Raw genomic sequence first — 19,861 nt, forward strand, 5'->3', positions numbered from 1 at the left:
GTGATATCCTGATCTTAGATCGATTTTTGAAAAGTAGTTCGCTCCTTGGAGTTGGTCGAACAAATCGTCTATTCGCGGCAGGGGATACCGATTCTTGATGGTGAGTTTCTTGAGCTCTCGGTAATCGATACACATTCTGAATGATCCGTCCTTCTTTTTCACGAACAGAACTGGTGCTCCCCAAGGTGAGAAGCTTGGTCTGATGAAGCCTTTACTTAGCAGTTCGTTCGGCTAACTGGAAAACTCTTGCATTTCGGCTGGAGCTAGGCGATATGGTGCTTTGGCTACGGGGTTGGCTCCAGGGATCAAGTCTATTCTAAACTCGACTTGTCTTGCGGGTGGTACTCCCGGAAGATCCTCAGGAAAAACGTCAGGAAATTCGCAGACGCTAGGCATGCTTTTGATGTCTTCGACTTCTCGTTTCATATCTACCACATGTGCCAAGAACGCGTGGCATTCCTTGCGTAATAATTTTTGAGCCTTGATACAGGAGATGATACGAAGAGAGGTATTGGGTTTGTTGCCATAAACAACGAAGGTTTCACCATTTGGCAGATCAAGGCGAAAGGCCTTGTCGTAACATAGAATGCTCGCACGATTGGAACTCAACCAGTCCATGTCTATGATAACGTCGAAGCTTTTTATCGAAACCGGCATGAGGTTGATTGGAAAAGATTTGTTGTCTAGTGTGAGGGTACAGTTTAAGTATATTTCTTTGGTGCCTTCTGTTTTCCCATTAGCCATTTCTACCATAAATGTTTCACTTAATGATTGAGGTGTTTGTTTGAGTAGATTTTTAAAACTATGGCTTACGAAACTCCTCTCCGCTCCACTATCAAATAGGATGCATGCATGAGAGTTATTAAGGAGAAATGTACCGGTAACAATTGTGGGATCTTCAATGGCTTCCTCCTGACCCATCGCGAACACTCGGCCTCCTCTGCCATCATTCCTGTTGTTGGCCTTTGGGCAGTCCTTCTTAAAATGTCCCGTGGCTCCACATTCATAGCAAGTCGACCCACTCCGACATTAGTGGCTGGAGCGGTCAGTTGGGCTGGTTCCCTGCAGAAGCGGACAGTGTGTCCCTTCTTGTTGCACCGGGTGCACTGGAAATCACGGCAGGGTCCGTGATGATGAAAGTTGCATTTGTTGCACTTGGCAGTTGGCCGTTGTATGAACTTGTTGGTGCAGGGGTAGTAGGGACGGTAACAGCGTGAGCGTCACTACCTGTTGTTTCTTGGGGTTCCCTGACGGGGTTTGTCCCCCTCTCTTATTCCAAGGTTTCTTCTGACTCAATGCCTCCTTTGGTGGGTCGGCAGCAACCGTGATAGTACTCTGTTTGACCCCGTGATCGATCAATCATTGTGTCAGCCGCTTTGCGCTGTTGAATGTGATAGGCTCGGAAGCCAAGACATGCCCTTGGATCTGGGGTGACAACCCCCATATGTATATTTCCACTTTCTTTGATTTCGGGTTGACCATGCCCGGGGCACAGGGCTGACAAATCATTAAACCTGGCCGTATAGGTGGTTAGGTCAGATCCAGCCATTTTCAGGTTCCATAGCTCCTGCTCCAGTTTTTGGACTTCGCCCCTCGGGTAGTACTCTTCTAACATCAGCACTTTTAGGTCATTCTAGCCTAAGGCATGGGCGACTGGTAGGGATACAGAATTCACATGGCCCTTCCACCATATGAGGGCTTGGTCTGTAAAAGTACAAGCAGCTAATTTGACTTTGCTTGTTTCCTGGCACGAACAGATGTCAAAGACCGTCTCGGTCTTCTCGAACCATTGCATAAGTGCAATGACTCCCCCGGTGCCGTTGAACATTTTCAGCTTTGCGTTCGAGAACTCCTTGTAGGTGCATTCTCTGACATGACCATGACCAGTGCCATGGTTTAGATGGTTTGTGCTGCTCCCGCTACCTCCATTCCCGGTAGAGTTTATTTGGGATAGTGCAGCTGTCACTGCTGCGGTGATGGCAGCTTGTACCATAGCGGGATCGTAAGCTGGAGGTGGTGGTGGCGGTGTTGGTGTCACATTTCGGCGTGTTGACCTATGAGGAGGCATCTTGCTGACAAGAAATAATAACGAAGACTATAAGTTTTTAATGATAGAAAGTTGCGCACTTAGCTAATTATCAGCATTTCATGAATTAGGTTCGACCTAAACAAGGTTTTTGAGTTTGTTTCATAATAAGGGTTTATTTATTAATTGATAAACTTATGAAATTGAGTGATGTGCAAAGTATGAACATGAAAGAAATTCTTCATTATATATTAAACATATACATGGTTACATCTTGAAGTTAGGAAAATTTCGACCTTTCTAAAGGTCTCCGATTACAAAAGTTAAAGAAAGTAAGACTTTTAGCCGAGATCCTATTCTATAACAAAATTTTGGGAGTCGAGCAAGTACTACTCGCGACGCGGTTTGCGCTTGGTGCTTGACTCTGCGTCCGATTGCTTTACCCCCATAAGACGTCTATCAAAGGTGGCTTGCTGCTCTCTCATTTCCCTTATCTCGGAGAGGGCTGCAATTAGTTGTTCTTGGAATGTGTCGGTGCGGAGTTGGGCATTTTCCTGCAACCTGTCCAGACGTCGGATGTCGGCAGTGTGAACTTGTACCTCCACGTTGACTTCGCGAATCCAGTTTGCTTGAACTCCTGATTGATAGGACTGGTTGGCTAGCTTGCCCACCATGACTGGGAGTGCTCGGTCGGCTGAACCTCCACCCCTGACGTCGTAGAAGTCCCGACACATGCCGTAGGGAGGGCGTAATCCTTGCTGCCGGCTCCAATGGTGAATGTGACTTCCCCAAACGGGAGTTGGTCCCTGAAAATCTCTCCTAAAAGCGGGAGGTTGGGCGACTGGTGGGTTGATTACTTCTGGCTCTGAGTCTGTCCCAGAGTCTTCCCCTTCCTCCTCTTCTACGGGTTCCTCGTCCTCTTCGGGGTCATCCTCCACCCATCCACCATTACCTTGATTGGGGTAGTAGGGGTCTCCGGGTAGGTGGAACCCTGCCATTGTGTCTATACGAGAATAGAGATATGAGAATTGTCTAAAATTTAAAACATGTAAAGCTAAACATGTAGATTAAACTATTGTATTTACCAAATACTCCTATAGTATTTTGAATGATATGTTGATTCTTAAGTTTATAAGTTTGGTAAGTTTTAGACTTGTTGTCCACCGCAGTTATCCCCCGACATACGTTAATTGGCTCTCGGACAAATATAGTTGATCAGGCTATATTCATCCCAATCCCGATCACATGTCCCAAGGCATACTTGTAGTGCACAACTCATCTATAATACTTCTATTTTGTTTTATTATGACACTTCTCTACGTTGTATGCTTGAATACTCTTATAAAAGAAAAATCTCATTTTAAAAAGTATAACTCTAAATCAGAGTGTTTTTGCCCGGTTGTATTTATAGTTGTATGTCATAAATGGATTGACATACTTAGTTCACTATAAACAATGCTCTGATACCAATCTGTCACACCCCCAAACCAGAACTGCGAAAACATTCGGGGGCGGAGGACGTCATGTCAAGTATCATAACAAATGAATAGTAAAGAAAGTACGCACAACCATCATATACATAATTGAAAAGTTTACATGATTGTAGTATTAAATGTTTGCAAAAAAATCAATTACATTATGATGTTTCAAAAGATTTAACTAACGCCTGAGCGTAAGTCTTCAAAAGCAGTTGCTAACCCTGTTTAATGATTCCTTGAGAATACAAGTTATTTCAAAGAAAAAGTGTCAACATTTAAGTTGGTGAGTTCATAAGAAGTTTATTTGAGTAATGGTATGTCATTTGAAAGTCCGCGTTTGATTTCAGAAAATCCGATATTTTCTTAAGAATGATGTTGTAAAACCGTAGTTATAAAATGAATGTATTTGAAACAGGAAAACCCTATATTTTCCTATGAGTGAAATGCAGTCTTTAAATGACCAAGACTATAATTAGTAAACAGTTATGCCATGCTTACAAACGAAGGTATTTGATAGGAGTATTACTATGTTCGTGAGTTATTGTTTCCGCGGTTGGTGAGTTCCTTATAACCATGCTGAACGATTTACTAATGTCGACATTTGTCACCCCAATGATTGACTGTAGCTAACAGTCAGGGTGCGGGGTCGTCGTCCCCGTATAGATCTATACACAAATTCGCGCTCTCCCTCCAGGAGACTCTGGTTAAAGATGGGGAATTTCTTAGATACTAAGCAAAGCCCTACGACATCACATTGATTGCTAACACATAAGTTCACGAGTAATACTATGAAAATTGCTTGAATGAAAGTTTTATCCTTGATATGATGAATGTATACTTATAAATAAAACCTATTTTCTTATTTATAAAATGCATTGTAAACCCAAAGGGTAAAGAAGTGTTTTTCATGATAATGACTTTAAATGATAGTTAAAACAACATTATGAAATGCATAGCAAAAGATAGATGTTTTCACACGATAATAACCGTGTGTTTACTTGTATCCCCTTCCCCCTAAAAGTATTTAAAAAGCATTTAAAACGTATTTAAAGTGTGTTTGTAGGGGTATGAACTCACTTTATAGTTTGAAGAAGGTGAGACAAAAACCGAGCAGAACTTCGACTGGAGAAAGTTGATTTCTCGGGATTCTCGGGAATCTCGGGAGCGTGAAACTCTCCTCGGAACTTGAATATGAAAACCGAGACTTCGGGATGGCTTCGAGGGTTTAAATGCAGAGCTTCGGCACGAGAAAAGGAAGAAATGAGCAAAAATGGCCGGCACCCTCGCATCCTATTTATAGGGGTGTGAGAGGCTTCGTACGCTGGGCGTACTTCGGAGTTACGCGGGGCGTAGTGCCTTCGCAGCTCGTACGCTGCACGTACGAGGTTACACTGGGCGTAGCGAACGTCACTGCTTACGTAATTCGGATGGGAGGGCTTCTGTCCGATGGGAGAGCCTGTTGACCGATGGGACGAGGCTCCTATCCTCTGGTACGTTGGGCGTAACTCATTACGCTGGGCGTAATTGTATTTCCAAAACTTCTAAATTACGTAACTTTTGCGTACGAGCTTCGTTTTGTGCGTTCTTTATATCCACGCGTAGGTGAGAATGTACTATACAACTTTCATTTAGACTCCGTCGGCTAGTTTTGACTTTATTTTTAATAATCTATTTTTAACAGGCCGGGACACGAAAAGTCCGTTAAAAATCCATAACTTCTTCATCCGATGTCCGTTTTCGTCAGACTTTTTACCGTTGTGCTACTATTGACGGGATCTTCGATTCTCGTTTAGGTTGTGCTGACCACAAATCACTCGATCACTGATTCGAGTTTTTAGTTGTCTACTGCTAAGTCGAAAATTCGGAAAATCATAACTTCTCATACGAAGTCACATTTGGGCGTTCTTTTTATGTTCGTTCACGGTTTATTGTTTTCTACGACTCTCATTTAGATACCTAAGGCTAAAAAGTATTTTATTGGGATTTCGCGTTTTACACTTAACAGTATGTTTACCGGTTTTGTTGCGAAACTTCGATTGGTCATAACTTCCTCGTTATAACTCGGATTTTTGCGATCTTTATATTTTTGAAAACCCTGAAACGATCTTTACCACTCAATACTATCAAATTAAGATTCCGGAACAATTTATTTTTGACGATACAAATCCATTATTTCAGAATATAAGTTACAGTACATGACTTTAAGTCGTTACATTGGTTGAAATATCGGGTTGTCACAGAAGGCTATGGTGTACCGAGGATGGTGACCATGTTACTAGAGTGGTTGGGCATGTAAGGAATGGTAATGAATGATTTCGAGGGCGAAATCTAATTTAAGTGGGGGAGAGTTGTAACACCCCGTTTATTTAATAAATATATAAATAAATTAATGAATGCATAGTAGCCCTAAAATCAATAATTATATAGCAAGGTGTTGGTCTCGGGGAGCTAATTGTTACTATATTAGAAGTTGGGGGTTAAAAGTGTGAAATCTGGATTTAGGTTGTAAATATTTATGAAGGCAGGGGGCTCCGTGGTAATTATTGGAACTTAATTTGAAAAGGAATTGTTAAGGAGGGGCTGTTAGGTAACTGTTGGATTTAATTTGTAAAGGATTTCAGGAGGCAGGATTAAAAAGGTAAATTACGGACTTAAATTGTAAGGTTTTCTGAAGAATGGGTTTAAAGGGTAAATTTGGGGTTTATTTCGAAAATATTTCTGAAGGGAGGGACTATATATGTCGTTATGGGAGAAAGTTTGTAATTCCGGGTATATAACCCCAGCGTCACCGGGAATCAACCCTAACCCTAAATATTGGAGCATCCGCCACTTTTCCTTCCCTCTATGGTCGGCCGCCACCCTCTTGCTTCTTCTACCACCGAGTCGCCGCTGTGCCACCGCATTGAAGACGGAAACCTCCATCAGACGTCATGGCAGCGGGAGGTCGGAAGAAACTTACCCTGGAGCGTCGTCGTTGCTATTTCCGGTGGAACCGCACCCCCCCCCTTCGCGTCTCTTCTGTTCCGCCATCTCCCTGTCGTTGCATCGACCACCATCGCTCGGGACCAGTCGCCGCCGTCCTTATTCTTCTTCCTTTTTGTTATGCCGCCGATAGCCACCATTGTGGCTGCTTCAACTGATGTTGTCGTCGTTACGCACCAACTAGTGGTTGCGTCTAGATTCCGAGCAAGGTCTCGTCGGGGTGTGCTGCTGCTTGACTGAGAACCAAAGGAGATCACCGCCACCACCGTGAGGTGGTGGCTGTCGTTCCAAAACGGTTGTTGTCGCCGTTGTGGGCCACCGGGAGGGTCGCTGGGGTACACCTCGCAGATCAGAAACAAGTATGGATGGGTGTGTTTCTGTTTTTCTTTAGAGTGTTTGTTTGTATAATGTAGATTAGCTGGAAAACCGAGAACCACCACCACCATGAGGTGGTGGCTGCCGCCATGAACCACCATGTGTGTGTGTTTAGTTGAGATTAGCATTGTAAAATGTAACTAGAAATCAGAATAATGAAATGAATCTCTAACCACCACCGTGAGGTGGTGGCTGGCGCCTCCTGCCGCCACCGGCCGCCGTGTCGGGTGGCGGTGTGCTTGCCTTGTTGAGTTTGATTCGTTTGGGATGCTTGAAACCCTAATGGGCCCAATGAAGCCCTAATGGGCCCAGTGAAACCCTAATGGGTCTATTGGACCCTAGTTGTCCTAAACAGCCCAAACATGTGTCTAATGGGCTTAACAAGCCCTAATGGATCTAAGGACTTAGCTATTAGGCCTATTGGGCTAAGATGGGTTGGAAACCCTAATTAGGGTTTGGAAAACCCTAATGCCATGAAACCCTAATTTGGGATTTATCGGGACCACATCGGAATTATTTAATGAATCTAATATATTAATTAATTATCATTTGCAATCGAGCTAAGTTAATATTGGACTTAATGGATTAAGTCCTTAATGGATTAAATCGTTAATGGGTTAAGGGAGAGACACTTAACTCTAATCGTCATTTTATGTGAAACCCTAATTTCACTTGGGTTTGTTGTCGGGCCTTTCTATTGGGCCTTGATGATTGGGTTATTAATGGGCTTTGAGGTAAGGCCCATGTGGGGAGTTGGGCCCAATTTGGAAAATTAGGCCATAGATGGGCCATAGTTTAGGCCTTAATGAGTATATGATATTGGGCCATTAGAAGGCCAAATATTGGACTGGACTTTTGGTTGGGCCTTAGAATAAGACCATGTAAAGGTTTGGGCCCAATTTGGAAAATTAGGCCATGTGTTGTGCCTTGAGACATAGTTGGACTGTTAGGCCTTTGGATTGGGCCTTGGGGTTGAATAGAGCTAACCTTGGGGTAATGTAGTAATTATCTAAGTATGTGTTTATGATTATGTGCTCGGACCCAATTATTAATGGGTGTTATTTTGGTGTTGACAGTTCGGGAATCTGTCATCCAGCAGCTGGGGTTGAGTCTGCGGGACTTCAATAGTGTGGGATTGAGTTTGCGGGACTTCAGCAGTGTGAGGTGAGTTACCTTCCAGTAGGAGTGGGTCTAGGGGTGGCAAATCGGGCCATCGTGTCGTGTTTTTGTCTGACACGACACAACACGACAAGGTTTTATGTAACACGAACACGACACAACACGATCTCGGGTTTTTTTTAACTAACACGAAAACAAACCGATTAAAAAACGACAAACACGACACGACACGACAAAGGTAACATGAAATAAAAATCAATGTATTTAATTAATATTTATTCATACATAACACGAAAAACACGATAAACACGAAGAACATGACAAAAAAATGTTAAATCGTGTCGATTTCGTGTCAAATTTTGAACACGAACACGACACGACACGACATCGTGTTTTTTACACGTGACACGAACACGACACGAACACGACACGAACACGAATTCGAATTTCAGTTTCGTCTCAATTTCGTTTCGTGTCGTGTATTTTTGTCGTGTCGTGTCATCAATTGCCACCCCTAAGTGGGTCTAAGGCCACAATGCCGGCCCACCAACAGGAGTAACTGGTAGATAATTGTCTTTGTGATAATTATCTTGGTATGCTTATGTGATATGCTTATGAGATATGCTTATGTGATATGCTTATGAGATACGCTTATGTGATATGCTATCTGTGTTAGTGGTAGTAACAGGGAATAGGTTTTCCCTGACTCGGTCGTTAGGACCGAAGGGTAGGTCAGTACCCCAGATATGCCTGACTGTATGATTATGTTTTGTTATTGTATGATAGAGGTAGGGGTGAAATAGTCCCCGTTGGCGGTTGAGATAGACCGGAGGGTAGTCGGCACCCCAGAACGGCCTGACATGGGTAGGTCAGCACTCCAGAATGGCCTGACATGGGTAGGTCAGCACCCCAGAATGGCTTGACATGGGTAGGTCAGCACCCCAGAATGGCTTGACATGGGTAGGTCGGGCACCCCAGAATTGCCTGGCAGTACGTATGTTGTTGGGTATGTGGTATGATGGGGGAACTCACTAAGCTGTGTGCTTACGGTTTTAGTTTTGGTTTCAGGTACCTCGTTTTCAAAGGGAAGGAGCTGGCTTGATCGCAGCGCATCACACCATGTTTTCCGCACACGAGATCCTTGGGATTACACTATGATATGGTTTTATGATTCCATATTTTGATTATTGACACTCTGGTTTTGATATGAGATATTATTATGAAAATTTTTATACTGATGGTTTCATGTAATAACTTAATTAAAAACGAAATTTGTGGCCTGTATTTTTGGGATGTTACACTTTTCTTCTATGAACACCAAAAAACATGAAATACCACTAAAAGCTCAAAAACCACTCAAATGGGGGCTAGGGTTTCATTTCTAGGGTTTAGAGGGATGAAGGCTGAAGATAATAGGGTTTGGTGGTGAGTTAAGGAGCTTAAATAGGTTCCAACACCCTAAATTAGGGTTTAGGTCTGACTGGAGTACGCCAAGGGTTTTGATGCTATATGGGTCATCGTGGATGACCAAGAGTGCCCACTTTTTGGCCATCCGTGAGAACTCTTCGGCCGAAAAGTTGGCCGATGTTTATGTCCGGGAGATCGTTGCTCGTCATGGGGTTCCGATTTCCATTGTTTCTGACCGAGATGTTCGGTTCACGTCTCAATTCTGGCAGAAGTTCCACGAGGAACTGGGCACGAGGTTACATTTTAGCACCGCTTATCATCCGCAGATCGACGATCAGAGGAATGGACCATACAGACCCTTGAGGATATGTTGCGAGCATGCACCATTGATTTTGGTGGGAGTTGGGACTCCTACCTACCTCTTGAGGAGTTCTCCTACAATAATAGTTATCACTCCAGCAATGGTGCCCCACCTTTTGAGCTCTTGTATGGTCGGAGATGTCGTACCCCGGTATGTTGGGGAGAGGTTGGTCATAGGTTCATGGGAAGGATCGAAGTAGTCCTTCATAACACAGAGCTTATTCGACAGATCAGGCAGAGGCTGTAGACTGCTCAGAGTCGGCAGAAGAGTTATGCTGATCGACGTCGATTTGAGTTGGAGTTGTAGGTCGGCGATATGGTATTACTGAAGGTCTCACCTTGGAAAGGTGTGATACGCTTCAGGAAGAGGGGGAAATTGGGTCCCGGTATATTCGACCTTCGCGTGATCGCTAGGGTAGACAGGGTGGCCTATCTGTTGGATATTCTGAGTGAGCTCAGTCAGATCCACAACACTTTCCGTGTCTCTCAGTTGCGGAAGTGTGTGTTGGACATCGAGACAGTGGTTCCATTGGATGATATTCAGGTCTATGAGCGCCTGAATTATATCGAGAGGCCAATAACTATTTTCGAAAGAAAGATGAAGGTCCTACGCAACAAGGAGATACCTTTGGTAAAGGTTCAGTGACAGCATCAGAGAGGCTCCGAGTGGACCTAGGAGCCGGAGGCTGAAATGAGGGAGCATTACCTCGAGTTATTTGTTACAACAGACTTCAAGGACAAAGTCTAAGTCAAGTGGGGGAGAATTGTAACATCCCGATGATGAGGTACCTCTAATTTTAACCCTATAATTTAATTATATTGCAATTTGGACCCTAAGTAAAAGAAAGAGTGCAATAAGGGCCCTAGGGGCAATTTTGTAATTTAGGTTTTGGGGGAGTACGCCATGCGTATGTGTGTATGCTGAGCGCCCTAGTACGCTAGGCGTACATTTGTACGTAGGGCATACGTGTCAAACATGCAAACCCTAATTTTTAGAGTTTGGCTCATATTTAAACCCCATTATAGCCTCATTTCCCCTCACTTCTTCAGCCTCCATCCTCTTAAAACGTTTTTGCAACCCTAATCCACCTTGTGAAGCATTCTAAGCTTGATTGTGTGTGTGTTTTGTGCTTTTAAAGAAGAAGGAAGGAAATAGAGACCATCTTGGATGTGTGAAGCTCTTTAGATCCAAAATCACACCACCTTTTGGCATCATTTGGAGGTATAAAGTCCTAAACTTGGTGAAGTTTCATTTAGTTCTTGTGTTGGGTTGATTTTTGATCCTTTTTGTCCCAAATGTGGAGATTCATGAACATAGCATGTTCTTGACCCATTAAGCTATCCTTTCAGACCTTAGGAAGGATCTTAAGTCATAAAAATGGGGTCTAATGCTTGGTTTTGTTCATATATTCTTTAGAAGGTATTAATGGATTAAGAAGTTGAGTTAAGCACTTAATGGACATGCAAAGTCACAAAGTTGGAAACTTTATGACTCTTGAGGGTATTTGAGCATTGGATCTGAAAGATGGTCGTGAGAGCTTAAGCCATTAAGCTCTTAATGAGAGTTTGGGAAATCTAGGAGTACGCATCACATACGAGGTCAACCACCCCTGATGGTGGTCAACGCTCGATTACGCCCCACATACATTTGGAGTACGCCCCGCGTACGCTTACTGTGTCGAATCGGCCGACTTAGTTGACTTTGACCAAGTTTGACCTAAGGGTAATTTGGGTATTTTGGGATTGTGATTGAGGATTGGTCATTTGGTTGGATATGCGACGGTTAGAGCTGAGATTCGGAGTCGAGACCTTATCAGCTTTTGTCCAGACTGTGAGGTGAGTTTTTCCTCACTGTACTTACAGGTCGAAGGCACCATGGCCGGCCCGTCGGGTTAGATATCCTGTTATGTGATAGTATGTTACCGTGTTTTAGTGATTTGTTAGATATGTATCGTGGCATATAGGATGATGCTATGCTTATTGATTTGTAGATCTGCCTGATTGTTTGTTGACTGATTATATGTTTATTTGTTATATGTGCACATATTTTGGTTGGAGGTTGAGGCTTTATTGTTATGTGCGTGGGACAACAAACCGGGGGCATTCCAACCCGATGGTTGATTGGGCCCGAGGGTATTCCATCACGAGGATGACTGGACCCGATGTATATTGGCATTCCAACCCGATAGTTGACTGGGCCTGGGGTATTCCAACCTGATGGTTGACTGGACCCATTATATATTGACATTCCAACTAGGGTATTCCATCCCGAGGATGACTGGACCCGGAGGGTGACTGGGCCTGGGGTATTCCAACCCGATGGTTGATTGGACCCGACATGTTGTTGTATATGTTATCTGTTTACGTGTTGGTACTTTGGAGGAAATCACTAAGCTTTGGCTTATGGTTTTTAGTTATTGTTTCAAGTACTTTAAATGATCGCGGGAAGGCAAAGGCGTGACCATACACATCCTCTGTTTTATGTACTTTTGATTTATGGGAGACTCTGATATGGAACAATACTTTGAAAACAATGATTTTGTAAACATTCTATGATTTGGGGTAGTTGAAAAAGTTTAAATTTGTTGTGATTTTTATGGATGTTACAATATGACATTATAATGAAAAATACTTCACAAAAAAATAATTCCTTACAACGTAGCTAGGCTTTTTTTCCATAGCAAACAAGCAACGAAAATAAAATTCCGTAGCACAATTCCGTAGGTAAATAACTATCAATTCTACTTCCATAATAAAGCAACTATGGAATTTTATTCGGTTGAAAAATTCCATTGCAAATTAACCATTATATTTAATTCCATAGCAGAATTACAACGGACAATATTTTCATAAAAAAGTTCATTGCAACTTTGCAATGAATGTTTTTTCCATAGATATATCGGTAGCAATATACCAACAGATTTCGAGTCTGTAACAGTTTCCGTAGCAATTCCTATGTTCGCTACCGAAAATTAATTTCGTAGAAAATGTGGTAGTAAATTAGCTATGGAACGCCATTCTATAGCACGATACATTACATGATAACACCGAAAATACATTCCATAGCAACATTCCCTAGTAATATAAGTTTTTTCTTGTAGTGGATGCGCTGAAAAGCTTCGAAGTTCACTCAAAATCCAAGGACAAGAAGATTGGGACCAAAAAGCTCATAAAATGACCTACAACAAGATCTAGAGAAGTAACGAGCAAGGTTGAGACTTTATACTTCCATATGGTCAGAAATATGATGAAGATGCTGGATCTAAGCTAGAACCAAGCTCACAAACCACAAGATGGATTGCTTCTTCATTCAATCTTCACAAAGATGGTTTCACACACTCAAAACACACACAAAGAGGCTAGGGTTTAAGTGGGGATCGATTTCAGAGGATAGAGACTGCCAAATGAGACAGCCCTAGGAGTTAGTGCCTTTAAATAGGGCTCAATCCCATAATCTAGGGCTTTGAACCCTAAATGCCACCAGATCGTGGCCAATGCCTTGCCACGTCGTGATTCGCAGATGCACGTTTTCTGAACCGAGTTGCCACGTCGTGGTCATTCCATCACCACATCATGGCCAAGCCAAACTCCAAAAAACTTAGATTTAAAGAAATTAAACCCGAAAGAATCATACCTGAACTCCGATGTTACAATATATTTTTAAGGTATTTTTTAGTGTTATTTGAGGTTTTTAGTGATGGAAGAATGAAGCCGACATGTAATGAATAACAGTCGACGGTGGTACGAGTTAAAATTTTTGAAAGTTATTTGGGTAAATTGAGTAGTAACAAACAGAAAACAAAATAGAGGGAAAAAATAATTTTTGCATGGATTTAACAGAATAAATAATCAACTAACAGTTAAGTATAGGGACCAAATCCGAAAAAGAAAAAATTATGTATCGGACCAATGATTCAAATTAAAGTTTTTTTTTGGACCTCATGTTATCGTTTATAACTTTTTGCAAATCAAAAGGACTAATTTTGGCAATTTAACCTACTTATTGTGTCGACTTGAATAAATTGCAATCAATAATGGAAGGAAATAATTAACGAAAGCAATTGGTTGACAACGTGGAAGTCTTGCTACGCTAGGCCGGTGAATACGACATCGTTGCAAGGGTTGAAGAATGAAGCTTTATCTACCGAGTCATAGAGTTGTATATCTCGTCATTTAAAATTATATTTAAAGTTAAATGTAGACGACGCGACGATAGCGCAAGACAAGCTCGCCGGTTAATGGTGGCGCCGTGTGTCTGATACAATAATCATCATCTCTAGATTCCTCTTTTAAATCAGTTTAATCGATTTACAGCTCCAATTTTCGATCACACAATCCGAATCACTAATCCATTGAGGTAAATCTTGCTAGGTTTCGTATGATTTCGCCGTTTCTTTTGAGTTTCAACGGCTATGCATTAATCTATCACGATTCAACTCGTAGGATTCATCGACCTTGATAACTTATTCATTCATGGAAACGGATATGCATAATTTCCAAGAATCGATTGTTTTCATCGATGCCCTAATTTTTGAGAATTTCGAAATTCTATAGCGATCATGTTAATTTCGTCAAATCTACAAAGTTATCTTCCATATGAATGACATAGATGGTTTAATTTCACAGCGCTTGACGTTTTCATTGCGACTTTAAACCATGTTTGGGAATTTTGCTGCCCTAATTCGTGATACTCTAGTTTTACACAACTGTACAGTTTATAAAGTGGATCGTATGATTGTCACCGGTGATTGACGTGTTTGTGGTTTTTGTTCCTTGTGTTTCAGACAAATGGCTTCTTCATCGGATCCGTGGACGAGGGAATATAATGAAGCCTCTAAGCTTGCTGATGATATCACCAGCATGATATCAGAGAGGAATTCCTTTGGGTCAGGCCCTGAAGCACAGCGCCATTCATCTGCTATTCGGAGAAAAATCACCATACTTGGAACCAGACTTGATAGCTTACACTCTCTTCTCACAAAGCTTCCTGCTAAACAACCCTTGTAAGTAGAACTTATTAAGCCAGTTATTAAGTTTTGTTCAATCATTCTTGCTTTATTGAAGCTGTAATGAATGAATTTGTTTTGATTTATTGGATTGCAGGACAGAGAAAGAAATGAACAGACGCAGAGATATGCTTGGAAATTTGAGAACAAAGGTAACACAGATGGCCACCACATTGAACATGTCAAACTTTGCTAATAGGGACAGCTTGCTTGGGCCAGATATTAAGCCAGCTGATGCCATGAGCAGAATTGCTGGTTTGGATAACTCTGGTGTTGTTGGGCTTCAAAGACAAATCATGAGAGGCAAGATATTGTGTTCTAAATTCTAATTATTATTTACAACCCTTTATAATTTAGGAAATTTATTTCCACTTCAAACAATTAAGACATGGGTTCTTGAGTTTCTATGGTAATCAATTGGAATTTGTTTATGCAGAACAAGATGAAGGTTTAGAGAAACTTGAGGAGACAGTGATAAGCACCAAACATATTGCTTTAGCAGTCAATGAAGAACTTAGCCTGCACACTAGACTCATTGTATGCCCTTCTTTCTTTTTCTTTCCTTTTTTACTTAGTGTTTGGCATTCAGTTATTGAAAGAGGAAATGCAATGGAGCAAAGCTGACCTTTTTTCCAATATGTTTTCTATTGAGCCTCTGAAAGTGATCTATTTATGCTACACAGGATGATCTGGATGAACATGTAGAAGTTACAGATTCTCGACTCAAGGTAAACTCTTTTATGTAAAACCTGTATAAAAAGCTTTCAATTTTTGAAAATCTTTTTAAAATTTATATTTGGGAAAAAACAGAGAGTGCAGAAGAATTTGGCGATTCTAAATAAACGAACAAAGGGTGGTTGCTCATGCTTGTGCCTACTGTTGTCAGTGATTGGAATTGCTGTCTTGGTTGTGGCTCTTTATATGATCATAAAATACTTGTGATCTCATTTGCCAACTGTATGTAGCTTTCTTTTGTGTGAGGTGATCTGAGTGCTTTGTTTGTGTGATAATATTTCTTTCTATTTTTTTTCTTGTTTAAATTAAACAAAGTATATGTCGGTTTCTTGAAAGTTTGTTGTCTACAGATGTTTGTGCTATGCTACCGAAGAACAAAGTTCAAGTTGCTAAATGTTTGCTTGTTGCACCATATTTTGATTTAATGTGATATTTAAAATGTTTGCTTGTCGCTAAATGACCATTTTACCTCTATTCCAACCGAATATATTTATCAATTATAAAGTGAGGAGTTTGGAAGGAAAAGGGAGTAAAAACAAATAGATAAAGGGTTGGTGTCTTAATATATTAAGTCTCATAAAGTCATTAGGTCCAGAGTAAGTGAAAATGAAATAACCATGTATTAAGTCTCATAAAGTCATTAGGTCCCTTTCAGATTAACTGCTTAATCCATTAAGCACATCAAGTAAAAAAGAAACAACCTCTTAGTTAGAGAGCAAATTGTGGAGAATGCCAATTTAGTTTGATCTTGCTGCAAATGTATGTTACCTATAATTGCAACATACATTATCTTTTACCTATAAAGGCAACATATTTATGTTTTGCTATTGTTTTGGGCATTGTATTTTATTGATTACTTATTGCTATTCTCGGTAAAAAAAATATAAGTATGCTGCTATTTTGAGTAAAAAATTGTAATGGAAGCTATTATCGTGTGTAAAGAAAATCTAAGTACATTGTTATTATGAGTTACTCCCTCCGTCCCAAAATTATTGTCTACGTTTGACTTTTGAAGTCTTTCCATGTCAACTTTGACCATAAATAACTTTATTTGTGTTATATAATTTTTTATGAAACTTATAACATTGAACACAGTGTTCACGACGTGAACTCAGTGAACGACGCGTTTCGAGCCTACAAGACACACGGCAAGCCTAGGGGATGACCAGGATCAAAGTCACGACGTGAACATACCTGGTTCACGACGTGAGAGTCGATTTTTCAGCCTATAAATAGAAATCGAGCCCTCCGGGTTTATGTTACCAATTCTCATTTCTCTTTCACTTTAAACACTCTTTTAGCCTACTTTTAACCCCCGAAGTCCCGGTATCGTCCCTAACACCCGAAGCAAGTCCCGACGCCCCGAAGTTTCCGAGAAAAAGAGTTTTTCTAGCCGAAGTTCTGCCCGCGTGAAGCCCGGTTTTTGAAGAAACATCCCAGTTTCATCAAAGAATATTGTTTTAAGGGACGAAGCGCTGTCCAATCGTCGTCTTATCAAGTGAGTGCATACTATTTTCATCTTACACATAAATATAAAATATCTTATATAAATTACGTGCTATGTGTGCATATTATCTGTATACTTGCTATCTATGATGGATGAACAATTTTATACATGTTTTAATTGATTTAAACTGTATATGTATTTTATATCTACAAATATGTTGGGTAAAACATGGGTAGATGAATTAGATGATGTGTGATGAAATAAAAATTGATGAGAGGTATCGATGTTTAAGATGATCTAGTCATCTAGCAGAGTATAGACATAGTTATTTGTTATTAATCCGGGCGTATGGATTAGGTATTTTTGAACTATGTGTTCATCCGATAAGTATCATGTACAAAGTTCTTTTTGACACTATTGTGTGTCGGGGTACGGGAGCGTACGAGAGTAATTTATTAGTATTTTCCCTATACTTTTTATTTTGAAGAGCTTTGGAGTATTCGTTTCTTTTATGAAGTGATCGGACGAGCTTCATGTGTCAGCGTTTCCGTTCACGATGTCAGACCACTCCTAGGCAAAGTTCGATGCTGGATAGGGTGAGTCTGGGGGTAAAATACCTCACGATATTCAGACCACTACTAGGCAAAGTTCGATGCTGGATAGGGTGAGTCTGGGCGTAAAATACCTCACGATATTCAGACCACTGCTAGGCAAAGTTCGATGCTGGATAGGGTGAGTCTGGGGGTAAAATACCTCACGATATTCAGACCACTGATAGGCAAAGTTCGATGTTGGATAGGGTAAGTCTGGGGGTAAAATACCTCACGATATTCGGACCACGGCTAGGCATTGTTATCTAGATAACTACCCCTGACTTAATTGTCTTGTGGTTCTTTCTTTTACGAACGAAGGTTCGTGGTGAAACTTATTCCATTCCCCTCATTTGATGTCTTTATCGATCCTCGTTTGCTGCTAGGGAATTTCCGAAGCAGCTTCGTCAGTTATTTGTTCATATCGATCCTTTAGGCTAGATCTTGTAAGATCATTGTATAGGATCAGTATGTGGGGATCGACGTTCGTTAGTGCTTGTAGTATAAACCTCGGGCAGCGATGGACTTCGTGCCTATTCCTTAGGATAATCCTTAGGAATGAAGAATAGATGATTCTTAGGGTAGATCCTTAAGATTAAAGAAGATAATAGGGATGGGTAATTGGGTTGATTGTTTTATGATTAAATATAATAATTATATTATTGTGGGTTGAAAACCCTATGTACTTACTAGGTTTCCCAACCTGACCCACTCAAGTTTATTTGTATCACAGGTGTCGATACGAATCTACTTAACACTGAGAGATTTAAAGGAGATGTAGATCACTAGTGTAAATAAATGTAAGGTCTGTTTATGCTTATGTTTCAGTATTGACGATGACATCCCAAAGTTTTAATATGAACAAAAATACATTTCTTCGGAAATGCTTTGATAATATATTTATCATGTTTTTCTGGGAACAAATTCCGCAATATATTTATTTAAAAATATACTCTAATTTTCAAATAAAGCATAAACAAATCAGTCTTTTCTGGCCGTGAAATTTGGGGATGTCACAATATTTGGTATGTACTTGACCCGAGGGTAGCATGGTCCATTTGGGTTACATGGCACCAGAACAATATGAAGGATGGACATTTGAGAAGAGGTTATTTATGATTTATTAATATATTATAAGTTCTAATATATTAATATGAAATCATATTATTCAATTAGTATTGATCAAGAATTGATTTGGAATTAATTTAGTGATCAAAAGAGACTAATTAAATATATGGGGATTGATTGTGTAAATCATTGATTCTTATAATGTGGGCCAATGATCCATAATTCTTTAGGTTGGGCTAAACCAATGTGACAACCCATGGATGCTCCATGGAGGTTTAAACCCATGGATCCTAAGGAATATGGAAGGTCATGCACATTAGGGTTTACATGGTGTAACCCTAGTTTTGCCACACTATATAAGAAGACCCTAAGCTACTAAAATCGGCACCTAAGTGATATTTGGAAGAGCATAGCCGATTTTTATGTGCAAGATATTCTCTCTCAAGTCCTCCATTGTTGGTGGTGTTGTGTGAAGCATTTGAGGCATCACATTTGGGGTGCTAGACTCTTAAAGGTCCAAGGAATCAAGCTACAAGAAAAGGTATGTTATCTAACTAGTTTTGTAATACAAGTACCCATGTTTTGTATGCTAGTTAGGATAATGCTTTGGAAAATCAAATTACATGTATAATTAAAGAAAACATAGATCCAAATCATTTAAGGTTGTATGTGCACCTTAAGGTTGTTAGGATGCTCAAAACCCATCAATGTTGACCTACATCAAGGTCAAATTTTCCAAACACTATGTGCTAAATTATATCAATAAAATTGGCATGCATTTTATTTCATTGAGATTGTTACCAATAATTTCATAACCTTGTTTTTATAAATTGGATACTCATGGTAAATCTATGATTGTTTAGTGTATACGCCAGAGTCATATATAATTAAGATCCTATAGACTTAGGATTGGTGAGTCCGCTTTAAGTCATGTTCCTTGTTTGGTTGTGGGCTTAGGGTAGAACCACTTATTCAACTTGTACACAAAATTTCATTGGGGCATTACTATTAGAATTCATAAGTTTATTTTTACATAGACTTCTATTATGAATTTTTCACAAAATACTTTACAAGTTGGAACATGATGCGTGTAGAAACTAATATAGTCTAGTTTAATGACACCCGACTTCTAAACACTATCGAAGACTTACCGTCTTTTCACTTTTAAACGTTATGGCAGAAAGATGCTACCACGTAGATCTAACAGGCGTGTCAATAACACACCGACAACTCCAACTCCACCACCGCCGCCACCTCCACAATTCGAC

General features: G+C 40.5%; 2 protein-coding genes across 2 annotated transcripts; one reads left to right on the forward strand and one right to left on the reverse strand.

Annotated features, from left to right (window-relative positions):
* Positions 1-231: 231 nt before the first annotated feature.
* On the reverse strand, positions 232-744 carry LOC145140307 (uncharacterized). Its single transcript, XM_079073838.1, has one exon. It carries the CDS (start codon positions 742-744, stop codon positions 232-234), a length of 513 nt encoding a protein of 170 aa, XP_078929964.1.
* Positions 745-13,915: 13,171 nt separating this feature from the next.
* LOC145137971 (syntaxin-52-like) lies at positions 13,916-15,900 on the forward strand. The gene is made up of 6 exons (XM_079072112.1): positions 13,916-14,104; positions 14,532-14,750; positions 14,851-15,056; positions 15,190-15,290; positions 15,437-15,481; positions 15,564-15,900. The coding sequence occupies exons 2-6, from the start codon at positions 14,536-14,538 to the stop codon at positions 15,693-15,695; spliced, it is 699 nt and encodes a 232-aa protein (XP_078928238.1). The 5' UTR covers positions 13,916-14,104; positions 14,532-14,535; the 3' UTR covers positions 15,696-15,900.
* The last annotated feature ends 3,961 nt before the right edge of the window (positions 15,901-19,861 follow it).

This window comes from Lactuca virosa, chromosome 9 (genome assembly GCF_052849685.1).
Source record: "Lactuca virosa cultivar CGN04683 chromosome 9, Lactuca_virosa_CGN04683_v6, whole genome shotgun sequence".
Classification (NCBI taxonomy): Eukaryota; Viridiplantae; Streptophyta; class Magnoliopsida; order Asterales; family Asteraceae; genus Lactuca; species Lactuca virosa.

What these genes read in the sequence shown, in the direction of transcription:
- LOC145140307 (XM_079073838.1), bottom strand. Translation starts at nt 744, where the DNA reads ATGGCTAATGGGAAAACAGAAGGCACCAAAGAAATATACTTAAACTGT.
- LOC145137971 (XM_079072112.1), top strand. Translation starts at nt 14,536, where the DNA reads ATGGCTTCTTCATCGGATCCGTGGACGAGGGAATATAATGAAGCCTCT. An exon ending in TCAAAGACAAATCATGAGAG is followed by an intron (nt 15,057 to 15,189) that starts GCAAGATATTGT and finishes TTGTTTATGCAG; the next exon opens with AACAAGATGAAGGTTTAGAG. An exon ending in GCCTGCACACTAGACTCATT is followed by an intron (nt 15,291 to 15,436) that starts GTATGCCCTTCT and finishes TATGCTACACAG; the next exon opens with GATGATCTGGATGAACATGT.